At 46.1% G+C, this 17,195-nt stretch overlaps 1 protein-coding gene across 1 annotated transcript in view; it reads left to right on the top strand.

Annotated features, from left to right (window-relative positions):
• The window catches only part of SLC7A14 (solute carrier family 7 member 14), a gene marked incomplete at both ends in the record, with an annotated part of 49,136 nt that overhangs the window by 18,560 nt on the left and 13,381 nt on the right, over positions 1–17,195 (top strand). The window contains 4 exons of the mRNA XM_084231626.1: positions 998–1,234; positions 3,423–3,640; positions 12,660–12,806; positions 15,318–15,526. Of these exons, the coding sequence (XP_084087752.1) occupies positions 998–1,234; positions 3,423–3,640; positions 12,660–12,806; positions 15,318–15,526 (811 nt within the window). The remainder of the gene's footprint in view (positions 1–997; positions 1,235–3,422; positions 3,641–12,659; positions 12,807–15,317; positions 15,527–17,195) is intronic.

Below are 17,195 nucleotides of genomic sequence, written 5' to 3'. Positions count from 1 at the left end.
AGCATCAGGAGACTTCAGTTCTAGCTCCCAGTTGTCATTAAATATGTCCTTCAGGTCTGGGTTCATTTGCATCACGTATGATGTGAGAGAACAATCCTAATGAACAGTTGACTCTCATCCCCATGCTGTGCTCTGTGGGTGCGCAGAGGAGGGTCAGGAACCTTGGGGATGTAGGGGACGAAGCAGATCTTTAGTAGACCAACCTCAGGACTCCCACCTATCTTAAACTGAGTCACCTGCTTTTACTTCTTTATGTACTGGGCTCTCAAGTAATACTTTGTGTGCCAAAGGGAAAAAAAAAAACCTATAACAAATGCAAACCTTTAAAATGTTAGAATAGATCAACTGCACAGTCCTTTTCAGCTAGATTCCTCCAACCTATTAAAAAGGGCCTACTTCCTCAATCACTTGATTACACTCCAGCTCTGCAGACTCATCTTCCTCATTCCTTAAAGAAGCCAGCAAGTGTCATTCCAGCTATGCCTCTTCATCGGCCTGACACCATCCTTTCTCCATTTTTCTCTTCTTGGCAAAGCCCAGCTCACCCTCCAAGATGCAAAACAAAAGGCTTCCTCCTTCCTCCCCGCTGCCCCTACAACCAAGGAACCATACTTACCCCAGGGAACTCCAATAGCAGCACCTCATAAACACTCTGCAGTATTAAAACTGGTCATGTGGAATCATTTAAACTCTTTCCTGATTGGAAAATAGATGCTTTACGATTAGGAGATCTGCCTTACTTATCTTTAGTGTGTCTGGTATTCACTAGTGTCCACTTAGTAGGCACTAGTGTGTCTGGTATTCACTAGTGTCCACTTAGCAGGCACTTAACAATATGTGTCATGTCAAGGAAGGAAGTTAGGAAGTCAGACGTTGCTTCATATCCATAAAACTTTGTATGTTTGTTCTAAGTTTCCGGCAATTGCCAATATTTTCCACCCAAGATGATTCACTCATCTGAATTCCACCCCCCATGTGTGTTTGCCCACCCATACAGGTGTCTGCTATGCAGAGTTCGGAGTTCGGGTCCCCAAGACCACGGGGTCAGCCTACACCTACAGCTATGTCACTGTTGGGGAATTTGTGGCATTTTTCATCGGCTGGAACCTGATCCTGGAGTACCTGATTGGCACTGCGGCTGGTGCCAGCGCTCTCAGCAGCATGTTTGACTCGCTGGCCAACCACACCATCAGCCGGTGGATGGTGGACACCGTGGGGACCCTCAATGGCCTGGGTGAGACCTGTCACATCCTCTTACACCAACCTGCAGTCTTACTGAGCCAAATTAATGGGCTCCCTTCTCAGCGTGCATTTTGACAAACATTCAAGAGCTCTTATTCTATCTTTTTTTTTTTTTTTTGGCAAAGTGATTCTTCCCCTGTGAATCTATCTATTAAGGGAATTCACTCTAATTTCCACAAATGCTGTACACAAAAAGATGCTCAGCACAGCCTTATTTACAATAACAAAAAAATCAGAAACAGCCCTAATATTCTACAATGGAACAACTAATTAAATAAATTGTGTAAGAGTATTATGAGGCCAGCAATTAAAAGAATGATTTGACTATTGTACTAACATGAAATATGTTTTTGCTGTCATGTCACCCGACAAAAGATAGAAACTGTATATGTGTCATGTCAATAACTATATAAATATAAGACCAACACAGGAAAAGGAACTATAAGAAAAGTTCTCAAGTGGTATCATTAGAAGATCTATTTTAATTTTCATTAAGAAACATGAATTTTTAAATAAGAAAGTATGTTTATAAAAGGAACAAAATAGATTCCATTTTAGCAGAGATCAAAGAGGATTGCTGTAACTGAATGCTAAGTAATCAGACACTCACATAACAAATACTGTGAGACTTCAGACTCCATCCATCACTTGCCACCCTCTTCCCATCCTGGTATCTGACTCTCCTTTTGCATTCGTGGAAAGTCAGACAATAGTTGAGGGACTTTGGGGTCTTGCTCCAGAACTTCGAAGGGCTGATTCTGAGGCCAGGTACAAGTCATTTGACTTTGGATTCTCTATCTCAGAATAATTGGCAAAGATACTGAGCACACAGATATCCTGATAAGATAAAAAGTATGGAGACCACACTATGAAGCTATCGGCAGCCACTGCAGAACAAGTTTGATTCCCGGACAGGAAGGTGACCCACATGGCACAGCAGGCCTCTCCTGTCTTGCCCACTGCTCCCCTCAGCAGTGCATTTCACTCAATCCACCTGTTCTGCTCCCCTCAGTCTCTGGTGAATCCTCTCACCCCCTTCCCCCTGCACCCCTGGCCTACACCCCAGTTCTTGCATGCATAAATAATAAAATAAATCATTAAAAAAGAAAGTATGGAGATCATATCTGCTCCATATACTGATTGCATGGAACTTTAGGTCAGGAGTCCTTCAAAATCACTTAGTCTAACTCCTCAACTTGAAGGCTGAAGTCCAAGGTCACCCGGCTAGTTATGGGAAAACACCCAAGCAAAATTCTGGAGCCTGACTGCGAGGCAGTGCCTTTTCCACTCTGTAGAGGGCAGGAGTCCATTGGCCAACAGACAAGACCAAGCAGGCTGGGCATGTTCCCTGCTCATTTCCTCTGCAACCACACAGACATAAATGGAAAGAACACTATTCTTACAATAGCTTTCGAAGAAACACATTGTTTAACTTGCTAATAATGAAAAGATTACTGAATAAAAATGGAAATGTGTGGACTAGAAAATGGGCAATAAAGAAAAAGCAGTTTTCTTTTTTTTATTTTTATTTTATAAATATTCTTTTTTAAATTTTTTTTATTTATAAAATAGCTGGGGTACAGGCCAGAGGCACGGGAGGGTGAGAGGATTCACCAGAGACAGACCAGGGAGCAGAACAGGCAGACTGACTGAGCGACACTGCTGAGGGGAGCAGCGGGCGAGTCAGGAGAGGTCTGCCTCACTGTGTGGGTAGCTCCCTGGCCTACCGGGCATTGAACCCACACTGCAGAGGCTGCAGACAGCTTGACAGCACTGCGCTCAATATGCTGCGCCACCAGGGAGGCCCAAAAAAGCAGTTTTCAAATAACATGCAAGACCGTATGTACATTCCAATGTCCCAGGACTGTCCTGACTTTGAGTGTTCTGTGTCCTAGCTCCATGAGCAGGGAGCGCTGTTGCCAAAATTTGGGTTCAGGATACTCAGTCATCTTACCTGTAAACCAAAACCTGCCCATCTGCCAGTAGAGACTTGTATCTGCTGGGCGACCACACTGTCAGCACCCACGTGCATACACACATAGTCCAGTCTCCTCCCTCCTTGACCAACTGACCAGCCTTCCCATCACTGAGCACAGATGCTGTGGAGTGGGGCTGCAAGTTGGTGTGGCCCTCCCCCCACCCCACTCTGGAGAAAACTAACTCATGTCTCTCCCCTTCAGGGAAAGGTGAAGAATCCTACCCTGACCTTCTGGCTCTAGTGATCGCTGTCATCGTCACCATCATCGTTGCTCTGGGGGTGAAGAATTCTGTGGGTCTCAACAACGTCCTCAACGTGCTGAACCTGGCGGTGTGGGTGTTCATCATGATCGCAGGCCTCTTCTTCATCAATGGGAAATACTGGGCTGAGGGCCAGTTCTTGCCCCATGGCTGGTCAGGGGTGAGTTCATTCCTGGTGCACCTATCCCTTGCCCTGTCTGCCTCCTGGTGACCAGCCTGAGGAATGCTTTCACATCTCATACTCTTTATGGCACCCTCCTCATCACCTTGTATCTGAACTTCATTGGAAAAGTGCTTCCTCTTTTCTTGTTTCACAAACATCTATTGAGATCTTATTTTAATGAATAACAATATACCTAATACTGTGCTAAGTGCTTTGAATGTAATATACCACTCCATCTTCCCAATAACCTTGCAAGGAAGATATTTACATTCTGGTCTTACAGAGGAAGAAAATCACCTTCAGCGAGGCCCAATGACTGGCTATTAAGCACATGGTGTAAGTGGCAGAGTCAGGACCCAAAGCCAGGACTGCATGGTTCCAAAGCCTGTACAGGAGCATTCAGTTCTATAGAACCGCTCCACATACAGTCTATTCAGAGAGACAGAGAATCCACAGCAGACAAGGCAATAAAGGAGGCCAGGGAGAGTGGACATGCAGGGAAGGGATGAGTGTCACCTGGGTTTAGAACTGGGAAAGGACAACTTTTTTTGAACTTTCTTTTATTAACTTTTTTTTCATACATCGTTGTAGTCCCCACAGTTCTCCCGCCACCATATCACTCATGAATCATCACCAGATTCCCTTGTGTTCATCCCTCCCCTGTTTTGCCCCCCACCATTTCCCTTCTTTGCTGTATGCCTCAATTCTATGCTCAGCTTACTAGTTTTGACTTTTTCTTGACCTTTTGTTTGGTTTCTCTATATTCCACATATAATGAGACCATCCAATATTTATCTTTTTTTCTTCTGATTGATTTTGGCTATCATAATCCCTTCCAGCTCCATCCATGTTCCTGCAAAGGGCATGAGTTTATCTTTTTTGATCACAGAGTAACAGTAGGAAAGAACAATTCTTCAATACAATCCAAACATCTGACCCAAGACGGCGAGCCCTGTTGGGTTCTGAGGGTATTTGAGCAGCTCCGGTGGGTTTGGGGCTATAAATCCATTCCAGAGGTGTGATTTATGGCAGAGAAGCCTACCTGGTGTATTCTGGGGCTTGGCAAGAGTGTGGGCAGGGCCAAAAGGACATCTTCAGATCTCACCCCCATGATCTGCATGGTGTGGTTTACACGAAAGAAAAATGGGCAGGTCAAAGTGGCGAATTCTTCACACTGACAAGCAGTGCTAAGTGGCACCTGGGTTCTTTCTCCGGGGTAGGTAACATTCCTGCATTATGGATTTATTGGAAAAGTCACCCATCCACCCTTTTTTAAAATAGTAGAACATAAATCAGAGCCTTCAAGCTGGAAAGGATCTTAGAGGTCACCTGTGCTATCCTTTCATGTAATAGGTGAAGTTGAGGCTGAGGGAGGAAAACCTGCCTAGGGCTGGTAGCAAAAGAAAAGTCTATGATTCCACCAGTGCTGCTTTGGTAGTTTTTGTTTAAACAGGTTTTCCTCCAAGATGTCCAGAGACCAGAAATCCCTCTTGGAGAACATTCAAAATAACTTCAGTTTATGCTGAAGTGATTTTGCCACACTGTTCAATGCAGAGAAATAGCAAGGGAGGAATATAAGCCAAGATTTCTAGTCTTCTGCTTATCTGTAGGAATTCCCCAGAACTACAAAGTTCATCCCTCCTCCTTGAATAAATCCTAAAACTGGTTAAAACCAGAAGAAATGACAAAGAAACATTGTTGACCCCTTTGAATCCTCAAGTCTATTTTATGATACAAAACATGTCTTTCCTATCACATAAGAGAAACAACAAATTACAAAAGTGACAAAGAAAGATTGTTTTTCCGGAACTCAGCTGCATTTTCATCATAGCACATGAGGATGTTCTCACCATTTTCTTGACAGTATAAGAAATCATTGGGTGGTGACTAACACTAAGACTTTGGCCAATGGCTAACGTCTGTGCTAACTTCTTCAGGTTTTCTCATCTACCAACTGGGAAAAAAGAACCACATCAAATGTTTGCCAAAAAAAAACATTTTTGGGGGGTGTTTTTATGTGTGTATTGTATAGTTAGCAGCAGTGATAATGACAGGAGGAAAGAACGAGAATGTGTCCCCTGACCCTTAGATCCCTGGCGTTGTGCTCTGCGAATATTATCTCCCTCTTCTAACAAACTTCAAAGCAGGTGCTGCTACCCTTAACTGACAGATGGAGACTCTGTGGCTTGGAGAGTCTGGGTTACTCACTGAAGCCATTCAGCTAGTCTGCCAGGGCTGAAACTTGTGTCCACCCACGTCTTGATAACTCCAGGTCCTTTCCACTATGTCAAATACCTTGTACATGAAACCTCCCTTCCGAGGCTTCTTTTTTTTTTTTTTTAAAGATTTGTTTATTTATTTATTTATACAAGAACCAGGGTACAGGCCAGATGCACAGGAGGGTGAGAGGATTCACCAGAGACAGAGCAGGGAACAGAACAGGCAGACTGATGATGTGCACTGCTGAGGGGAGCAGCGGGCATGGCAGGAGAGGTCTGCCACGCCATGTGGGACCCTCGCCAGCGGCCGGGGATGGAACTGGTGCTGCAAAGGCTGCAGGCGGCTTCGCAGCCCAGCACTCAACCACTGCGCCACCAGAGGAGGTCCTTCCGAGGCTTCTTTAAATTAAACAAAAAAACTAATAAGGTAATTAATGTCAAATGATGCATCTTCCTTTTCTTTATGCTCTCACAGACATGGAGAATTGAACTAAGAGGAGCATTAAGACATGGTTTCTTTTCTGGTCTCATATGGAAGTGCAGTTAAAACAGCCCAGGTTGCAGGTGCCTTGTTTATTACATGTCAAGCAATTGAAAAACTTTTCTTACTTACCTGATTCATGTTGAATTTTCAAAATCCTCTTAAATAGCTCGCCTAAATGGCACACACTATAGGTTAGGCCCCATGTAAAGACTGGAAAGAGTTAATATCCTTTGTATAAGCACAGTTTGCCCATCCATGCTGAAGATGCTGAATGAGCACTTCCCCTGTGCTTTGTTCTGGGTCTGGTCACGCTGGGGGCTCACGTCTTTTCTCAGTCAGCAGCCCATCTCATCAAGGAAGGTAATACTCAATCCAACGTGAGGGACTCCCCATTTTCACATAACCTTTGTATATGAAAAGAAGAGCAGAAGTTAGGTATAAAGAAGAAGGAAGGATGACCTTCCTAAGTTTTTTAAAATTTATTTTTGTATAGAAGAACTGGGGTGTAGGGCAGAGGTGCAGGGGGTTAGAGGATACACCAGAGACAGAATGGGGAGCAGAACAGGCAGATTGACTGAAATATACTGCTAAGGGGAGCAGTGGGCAAAACAGGAGAGGTCTGCTGCACCATATGTGCGTCAGCTCCCTGGTTGGGGATTGAACTCAGGTCATAGCAGTGACAGAACTGAGACTTAACCCCTAGGCCACCAGGAAGTCCCCACTTTCCTAACTCTTAACATTTACTTTTGACAAACACTTTGATATACACTTTTCATTTAATCTTCACAATAGCCCTGAAAAATAAGTGCAGTTATCTCCACTTTAGCCTCAAAATAACTAAAATGCAGAAACATGAAGGTCACAGCACGAGTTCATAATTGAGCTAAAATTCAATCCCAGTTCTGCAAGAGCAAGAGTTTTTATCTACTCCTCTCCCTGGCTTTGGATGCAAGGCACCAATTCTCTTTTATTGCACCTTTGGCTGCTGACCTACTTCAATCCACAACTACTATCTTTTTTTTTAAAGATTTATTTATTTATGTGTACAATAACTGGGGTAGAGGCCAGAAGTGGGGGGGGTGAGAGGATTCACCAGAGACAGAGTGGGGAACAGAACAGGCAGACTGACTGAAATACACTGCTGAGGGGAGCAGCAGATGAGATAGGAGAGATCTGCTGCACCATGTGGGTAGCTCCCTGGCTGGGGATTGAACTCGTGCTGCAGTGGCTGTGGCCAGCTTGACAGCTTCACAGGTTGAGTCTTAACGCCTTGCACCACAAGGGAGGACCCACAACTACTATCTTTTTTTTTTTAAAGATTTATTTATTTATTTATACAAGAACCAGGGTACAGGCCAGATGTGCGGGAGGGTGCAAGGATTCACCAGAGACAGAGCAGGGAACAGAACAGGCAGACTGAAGAAATACACTGCTGAGGGGAGCAGCAGGCGAGACAGGAGAGGTCTGCTTTGCCTCACCGTCCATCCGGGATAAAACTGGCGCTGCAGAGACTGCAGACAGCTTCACAGTGTGGCACTCAACACGCTGCGCCACTGGGAAAGCTCACAACTACTATCTTGAGTAGGCTTGTCATTGACTACCAAAAAGCTTGACTGAGATTTTGGATTTTTTTGCTGCAAATCCATTATCCCTGCCAGAAGTTCTAAAGTGTGCCCTAGTAACTGTGACTAAAGGCATCATCTGAGCACAAAGAACAGTCCAGTGTAAAGATGTTGCTGATTCATCCTCTTTGATATCTGCCTGGCCTTGGATTTCTGGGTAGTACATTTCCTCCCTAACAGACTGGCCTGGACCTGTTGTTTCTCAACTTAGGTTTCAGGTTACTTTTCCTGTTCAGCCAGGTCATGTTGAATATAAATTCTATTTTTTAAGGTCTGACACCCTCTTGTGAGTGTGTTATCCACCAAATTAATGAACATGCTCCCTACTCTGTTAGCCAACAAGTTCAACAAAAGTGAGTTTCCTGCTTGGCAGCTGCAGGATCTTCAGGAATAGGGCTTGTCAGAACCCCTACTCCTGGCAAGGGGACTAGTACAGAGTTCCGATCCACTTTATTCTTCAATCACTAATCAGGTAGGATTAGGAAACCATTGGATTTGGAAACCATTGTGGAGGAGATAGCTCACTATCACATAACCTGAAACACTCTCAAGTACTTTGAAAGAGTTAATGAGCTATGTGTCCTTGGCCATGGACCCCTCATCAGCCTACTCTTTCCCGGCTCCAATTGCTTCCTTCCAAAGAAAATAGCTTAAGGAATGGTTTACTCACTTACAGGTTTTGGGCCAAATGCTTCTTTGGTTTTGAAGAACTTAAGAACAACAAACATTTTTCCCTATATCAAGTAACTTCTGGCCCTCGGATGAACCCCTGCTTCCATCTGCAATTCCTCAGCCCGCGAACATTGTTGGATGTGTATTCCCTGTATGTTATTTGTTCTCGATGCTATCTTATGGTTTTTCTTTAACCAAATAAGACACTCTACCCGCACAAATAGCTCCCAGGAAAATGGTCCATAGCAAGCATGTGTGGGGAATGCTAACAGCCTCCAAAGGAGAAGTTGTTTTTCATGTTCCCCCATTTGAATGCATTTATTGGAACCTATCAGCACATTCCACTGTCACTGTGGACAGGCTGCGATTAGATCAGGGGCATGTGAGTGGTAGAAAAGGCCATTTAAGTTAGAGTTTTGTCTTCTTACCTTGGGAGTGAATTGTATATAGGAGGATTTCTGCCCGATTTTCCCCTAGGCATCTGGCCAAGGTAGACTACGGAGGGCTGTCTTGTCTAATGCCTCGCAAATATCATCAGGGCACAGTGGGCTGGCTTTAGGGTCCCCACACACTGTGTCACAGGCCACAAGTGACATTGCTTCTGGCAACTAATTAAGCAGCTGTTCTCCAGCAATGGAGGCATGTGCTGCTTCCCTCGAAGACCTATAGAGGGACAGACCATTCTAGATTGGCTGAGCAGCTACACCAAGAAAGCCTTGAGAACAACATTTGCTTATGTCATAAAACTAAAAAAAGTCAGCACTGCTTTTCACTTATGTAAAACATTAAAGGAAAGTTAGGGGGAAGTACCAATAAGCCCAGAAACCTATATGTGCACATACACTGCACCCATCAATTTCATTCGCAGATGCTCAGCCCTAAGTATGACACATAGTTATTGCGTGAGTGGAAAGGTGTCCTAATCATAAATACCAGTGGCCATAACTGAGATGGAGAGAGTGAAGTGAGAAGCAGTGTCTGTGGTTGTAGAGACACCTCTAGTGGTTAGTAGAGACACACTTTCACTTCTGGACGCCTTTGTATTTACTAATCAGGGATCAGTTGAATGCAAGGTTAAAAGCCCATTTCAACTAACTCCAGTGAAAAGGCAACCTTATTTTATAACTATATTATCTTCTCTTTGATAATCTATTTAGAAAATATCTGGCTTTTTAGAGTAGGATCTATTTGATCTTGATAATTAGCTCATTTTTCTCCATTTGCCTCCACTCCCCAGATCCATTCTCCACCCTGCATGTGCTGGTCTATGTTCCAGAAGACCCCAGCTGTGTGCCTCCCACTGGGGTTAGCCAGTGAAGATATTACCAGGAGACATGAAAGGGAGTAGAGAGCAAGCAAGCAAGGATATTTCTGCCTCACGTCTTCCTGGCCTTGGTGCCTATAGTGCCTTTTCTGAAATCGTTTCATTTAACCATCCGGGTTAAGTTCTCTCTCCTGCCTGATGCAGTAGGACCTCCAAATACCCAGCCTCATTTCTTCAACCATAAACTCTTCGGGCACCTCGGATTTCCCATCCAGAACTGACCACACCAAACAGGCATGACACTGTAGCCCTGGGTCATCCTCATTGGAGTGAGTCACCCTGCTGATCATCATACTACTTCACTGTATGATTTACGCTGTGTGTATGCATGTGTATGCACATGTGTGTCTGTGTATGTGTGCAAGGAAGATGCTAAAGATGGAGAAAAGAGGACCTGTAAGTTCTGTAAGTTGTCTTACAGTGAGGTTTCCCTGGATTGGGGGAGCTTCATGAGCCAGCAACTCCATCATCCATCCTCGAAGAACAAAAACCTTTTCTAGACAAGTGACACCCAGCATGTTTCCAAACCTGTGACTATCCATGTGTGCTGAGGTTGAGATCCATCTCTCAAAGTCCTGAAACAAAGGACTTCACAGGAGTGAAACTAGGAGTTATCTCCTCTCCCAGAAAGTGGGCCTCTGGCGACAACAGTTGTTTGAGAATTTCTTGCTATACTACCTGGATTATTAGAATACATCAGGAGTTGTACTTATTTTTCTTTTTTTTTTTTTTGTACCATGGACTCCTTGTCAGTCTGATGAAGATGATAGACCCCTTTTCTGAGAATTGTGTGATAAGTGAATAACTTAATTACATTGGAATTCAAAAGAAATCAATTTTTACTGAAATATTTAAGATGTTTACATTGTGATATGACAGCAATGTATTTACTAATGCTTTAAATAGTAATAGATTTGCCTAATAAATATCATAATTTGGAAGGAACAATTAGCACAAATTTCAAGATCTCAGCAATGACCATGACATGATAGGAAAATACCTGACCACTATTGGTGACAAAGTCACAGGTATTGTTGGCTCTTCACCCACAGTCATAATTGAACGAAATGCTAACATTCAGGCAGAGGCCTGAATGATGTAGTATTTTTGTCAGCAAAAATTTTCAAACTTTCCTGAATTGCATGGGACCCCAAGATAAGAATCCCATATAGGGAACTGAAATATTAGGACCCTAATGGAAAAGACTGTAGAGAAGATCTTATCATTTTACAGATGATCAAAAATTGCTTTGGAAAGTCTGAGATCTTCAATTCTGTGATGTACCTTGCAGGTTTCAATATGTACTATTTTGTCTTTTACTTACTGATAAGTCGGTGGGAAAGGTAAGGGCCTGGTCTACACTCAGCGTCATTCCTGGGCCGTGGGGAGAGAGTGCATGTTACCCAGACCCTCACCTTTTACACACAAGTCCAGAAATATCTCTCATCTTCCCCTGAAGGGATATCCCCAAGCATACAAACAGGCACAATTTTCACTTTCAGCAGGTAGTGAAAATGCTAATATGGGGAAATGTCATTTAAACTTCAAACTTCTGCCATGTTCGGAAGAAAGTAACATATTCCTCAATGCAAGATGTTTACTGAAGTCTTGATTTCACTTGGACTTAACCAGTCCTAAGCCCCCTGGGAGCCCCGCAGGCGCCTGTCAAACAGACACCCAGCAGATGTCACTGGATACCACTGCCAGCTTATGCTGCCTCCACCTCAAATCTTTGCTGCGTTATAGCCCAACTAGGTCCCTTGAGCCCCCAAAGGAGAAGAATCAAACTGACTCTGCATTGTATTCCCACAAGAGATAACAGAGTGTCTGAAGACATGAAAGTCTTTTATGTTGTTCCAGATCTGGAAGCCACCATGGAGACGCTCTGTCAGGGACACTAACAGAATATTAGTGGAAAATCTTCTTTGTGGAGAAGCATCTGAGTCCCCACACTAAATGCCAACAGTACCGCCCCTGTGTCTCTGTGGCAGTCACAAGTACCTGCTCACTTTTCCAAACATCCTTCAGGGACAGTCATATGTATGACCAGAGTCATTATAGTCATGTAGCCCTTGGTGGTAGCTGAGAACCATTGAATGAAAGCAAAGCAAAGAAAGGTTAATGAGTCCCCAAGATGAAGGGAGAGCCAATCACCCCACTTACAACCAAAAATGATTTGAATTTGTTGAAGACCACTTTCACTTGGGCATAATTCTTCTGATTTCCATTTTTTTAAAGATTTATTTATTTATTTATTAATACAAGCACAGAAGCACAGGAGGGTGAGAGAATTCACCAGAGCCAGAGCTGGGAGCAGAACAGGCAGACTGACAAAGTACACTGCTGAGGGGAGCAGCGGGCGTGGCAGGAGAGGTCTGCGTGTCATGTAGGACCCTCATCGGTGGCCGGGGATCGAACTGGCACTGCAGAGGCTGCGGGCAGTTTCGCAGCCCAGCGCTCAACCACTGTGCCACCAGAGAGGACCCTGATCTCCATTTTACACAAGGCACTTGCCAGGGGTCACCCAACTGGAGAGTCCAGGTGATAAAAACTCCAGTGCTCAGCACTATTTCTACCCTGTCCCCCCGCACCCCACAACCTGCACCTCAGTGAAGTCTGCCGGGCCCTGGGTGGATGTGAGTGCCACACGTAAACCCTGACATTCTGAATCTGATGGATGCCATCTTCCCCACAGGTGCTGCAAGGAGCGGCTACATGTTTCTACGCTTTCATTGGCTTTGACATCATTGCCACCACTGGAGAGGAAGCCAAGAACCCCAACACATCCATCCCTTATGCTATCACTGCCTCCCTGGTCATCTGCCTGACAGCATATGTATCTGTAAGTACTCACTGCTGGTGGGACCCCACGCATGGCCTTTTCATATTTGACCTTTAAAATGTGCCTTTCCCACCGGATTCCCTTCTGTCAGGAAGTAGCCTTCCCTTGGGCCTTCTTGGTGAGCATGTGTGTGTGTGTCTGTGCCCCGTGTCCCCACTCACTGATGACAAGAAGAAAATCAGGACTCCAGACTGGAACCCCTGGTCCTCACTTCAACTATGGCCCCTGGGTCTCCATCCCTACCCCGCCACACACAGAGCCTGGTGTCCGCTGCTGCCCAGGGATGGTGCCCAGGGAGCGGGCTGCCATCCAACAGCTCAGATCACAGGCTGGCAGTAACGGGTGGGTGTGTGGGCAGAGGCACTGTGGACTCTGTGCCTGCTCAATGCTCTTCTGTCTTCTGGGAGCTTCCCGGCAGCAGAGGCGAGGCTCCCCCAGCGCGGGAGAGAATACCTCGTTCTCTAGACACGCTTCCCCTTCAACCTCTGGGGGAGGGACAGATGGAATTTCTGCCCTTGCTCCCTCTCTTTGCCCTGGCTCAAGCTCACCCTTTTGCATCTCCCTGCCAAGGGGTGTTCTCAGAATGGAATCTTCAGTCTTGTCTCCTGGTGGTAACCCCTCCCCACCAAACACACCTCTGATGTGTCATCTCTCAGCTCCCATCCCAGAACTTCTATCACAGAAACAGTTTGGCCACATCCAGCACCCCCCTCAGTCCCTGGCAATGGGGAGAACCAGCTGGCACTGCAAGTGTGTGGTGACACAGAGAGCCCCAGGGCCTGGGTCCCCCTCCTGTCTGTCACCACAATTAGGAAGGAGTCAACAAGCAGCGGTGTGGCAGCTCCTTCCAAAAAGACTTGAGCCTAAGATTTCTGCCTAAGAAAGCCATACACACTGATTATTAACATGAGCTACAAAACAGGATTGCTCTGGAAGACAAAGGAACACATAAGAGTGGCCTTGGATGTGGTTTATAGAACTTCACTTGCCATCTGAACACACTTGGAGAGCCAGCTGGATCTCCCCATTGCCAGGTGCTGAGAGGGGGTGCTGGATGTGGCCACACTATTTCTGTGATAGAAGTTCTGGGATGGGAGCTGAGAAATGTCCTTGGTGGGGAGGGGTTACCCCTAGGAGACAGGGCTGAAGCCTCCACCTGAACATTGGCAAGGGGTCCATTGTCACCTTCCCTAGAGGCACACATGCAGGTGCCTCCATCTTCTTTGTCTCTACAGACAGAGCATTCACGGCTGGGTGGTGGTGTGGGGAACAGCAGGACCCTCTGCATTTCCCCTCCCCTTCTTCCCTGGTCCCACCCCCACCTGCAGGGTGTACCCTTGCAGCACACACAGCTAATAATCACAGCTCCTTCCTTACAATAGCACTTTGCAGACCACAGACTGCTCCTGCCCATTTTGCCCATCCTTATCTAGTATAGGCAGGAGACATCGCTGTAAGAACTAACCCTCTCTCCTCAAGCCCACCCTACTACACACCACCCCCAAAGACACATTCCCAGTAGTGATATTGCTGGGAAACACACATAGGCTTTCAGCAGCCCAGTCGGTAGCTGCCATCCCACCACCATGAGAAGAGCCCTTGGCTGGGCTCTGGGGGGCCGCCCTGCTCTCCTCCAAGCAGCCCATGGCTTCCCTGGGAGCTACTGGCTCTCTCCCGATCAGGCTGCACTCCGCCTTTGACGCTAGGACTTTCCTCTACCAGATGGACGGAGGGCAGCCCCAGGTCTGGCCATAAGACAGGCAATTCCATAACCGAGGGCCAATCCTGAAGGGTGGGGTGTGATGGCAGATCTACGACCTATGGAAGGAGGTGGGCTCTGGGACCCCCAAGTGATTCCCAGTGAAGCAAACTTAGGTCTTGCAGCCCTAAAGGAGGACTCATTCCACACTGATGCGATAACTTGTTGGCCCGCCAAGGTCCTAGGCCTGAACTACAAAAGGAAAATTAAAATATATATAAGTCTTCATCTGGGTGTCACCAGTTAATTGATTGTGGGCCTCACAACACACTTATCTTTGGAGCTTTGACCTCTGATCTTTGGAGCAATAGGAAGTACAAGCCAGGCTTTGTAGGACCCTGACAGTAAAAGAAATGAGTCTTGCCCCTGTGAGCAGGATGCTCAGGTTAACTCCCAGGCACTGGCTCCAGAGCCTTGCTGCCTCTCCTCCTGCAATGTCTGCCCACCACTGACCTGTCAGGGGCGCGAGCCTTTCTCGGGCTCCATCCTGCAGACTTACTCCTCCAGGCGAAAGGGCCATAAGGTGATATGATTCAAAGCACTAAATTCACATGCGGGGAGAAAATACTGAGACCAAGAGCTCTACCAAAACGAATGACTGGATGAAAAAAGTTCCATGCCAGGAAGCGGCAGATCCAAACTGCCACGCCAGCCCCCGACGCCAGATCCAGGGCGCTTTCCCATCACCTGGGACGGCCATCGGTGCTGTCTGTCCTCTCTACCTCCAGCCACATTTGCTCTTGTTTTAACAGGTGAGCATGATCTTAACTCTGATGGTCCCATATCATGCCATCGACACGGAGTCGCCACTCATGGAGATGTTTGTGGCCCACGGGTTCTATGCTGCAAAATTTGTGGTCGCCATTGGGTCGGTGGCGGGACTGTCAGTCAGTTTGCTGGGCTCGCTCTTCCCGATGCCGAGGGTCATTTATGCCATGGCTGGCGATGGGCTCCTTTTCAGGTAAGGGCTGTGCTCTGTGGAATTGCTGCTGTTTTGCCTTGCCTGGGCAGGATGAATGTCACCTGCTGACAGCCTGACTGTGATTTTGATGTAAGTGCCTGTTAAGTAGACTGTTAGATATCTGACAGTTTGCGTGGAAAGGGTTGAGGCCTGAAACAGTCCCTGAGTTTGACTGTCGTTCTTCAGTGTAGCCCAAATGTCCATGTTCCCGTAGCTGCCCCCCACTCCTGACTGACCTTGTGTGTGCCTTTGTGAAGACAGTGGGTGCCAAATTGCTGCATTGGTGGCCTTCAGGAGAGAGAACCCAGCCCAGGGATGTGTTGGGTCTGGCCTCATACTGGGGTCTGGCAATGGCCCCTTTCTCTACATCTCCTCCAAAGTTGCAATAGCTCAAAGCTGCAATCAAAGAGATGATCAGACCCTCTGAAGAGAACCCAATAACACAATAGCTACCGTTCACGGGACGTTTGTGTTTCTGAGGTGCTTTCCATTATTCCACTGAGACATCACTATCACTCTATTTTGCAGATGAGTACACGAGATGTCAGAAATGGTGGGAGAAACTTGCCCCTAGACCCCAGCTGAACTGGAAGCCAGGCTTTGAAACTAGGATTATCAGACTCCAAAGTCAGAATTCTTAACCACACCCACCTATCGTCACTTCTGGCCCCCATTAGGGTCTATGTGCCCATGGCACAGAGGGGTCCCCATCTTTTGGGTCCCAAGGCACACCCTATGAGGGGCTGGCAAAGATCGCCTTCTCCAAGCACACAGGAAAGGGGCAACCACAGAGGCTGGGTTGCTCTGAGGGGTGCAGATCAGAGACTCTCCTCCGCTAACTCATCTTCTGCTCCAGTTCGTCTGCATACCCCTGAAGTCATGGTCAGGTCAGAGCTGCTGTCCTTGGGAAACTGGGCAGATCAAGAAGTTTCTGACAACTTCACATATCCAGAAGGTTCTTCTGCTAAGAAGCTTTTGTCAAAAGAACACTAAGAGTAAAGATGCTGGGCTCCGAGCACAGTCTAGAGTCTTGTGTGAATCGATGCCCCTTGGTTTGGGGAGTTCTGTGTTGTTTTTGTTTTTAGTAATTTATAAATTTATTTATTTTCTTACATCTTTGTTACTTTGGGAACGGTATTTGATTTCTCCACTCAGGTGTAGTCCCTGTAGTTCTCCCACCACCACAGATCCATCTCCACAGTCCCCTGTGCTCCTGCCTCCCCTGTTCTGATTGCTCTCCCTCACCCATCCCCTGCTGAGTGCCTCAGACTTCTGGTCAGCTTGCAAGTTTTGTCTGTTTTTTTCTTCTGACCCTTTGGTTTCTCTATATTCTGCATCTGATATTTGTCTTTCTCCTTCTGACTTATTTCACTTAGCATAATCCCTTCCAGCTCCATCCACATTGCTGCAAATGACCTGAGTTTATCTTTTTTTGATCACTGAGTAGTATTCCGTTGTGTATATGCATCTTCTTGATGCATCTGTTTTGAGGCAATCGGTTGCTTCCCTATCTTGGCTATTGTAAATAATGTTGTCAATGGCCCTTGTTGATCTTCTCCAGCTGGTAATGGGCTGGATTAAGCTTGCATCTGTGAGCATATTATCTTAATTGTTATGCTACTATGCCAGCTAAGTCCCTGCAATTTTGTAGTGCAGTGCGTCTCAAGCT

Source organism: Talpa europaea, assembly GCF_964194135.1.
Source record: "Talpa europaea genome assembly, chromosome: 4".
NCBI lineage: Eukaryota > Metazoa > Chordata > Mammalia > Eulipotyphla > Talpidae > Talpa > Talpa europaea.
This window is presented reverse-complemented; position numbering and strand designations above follow the sequence as displayed.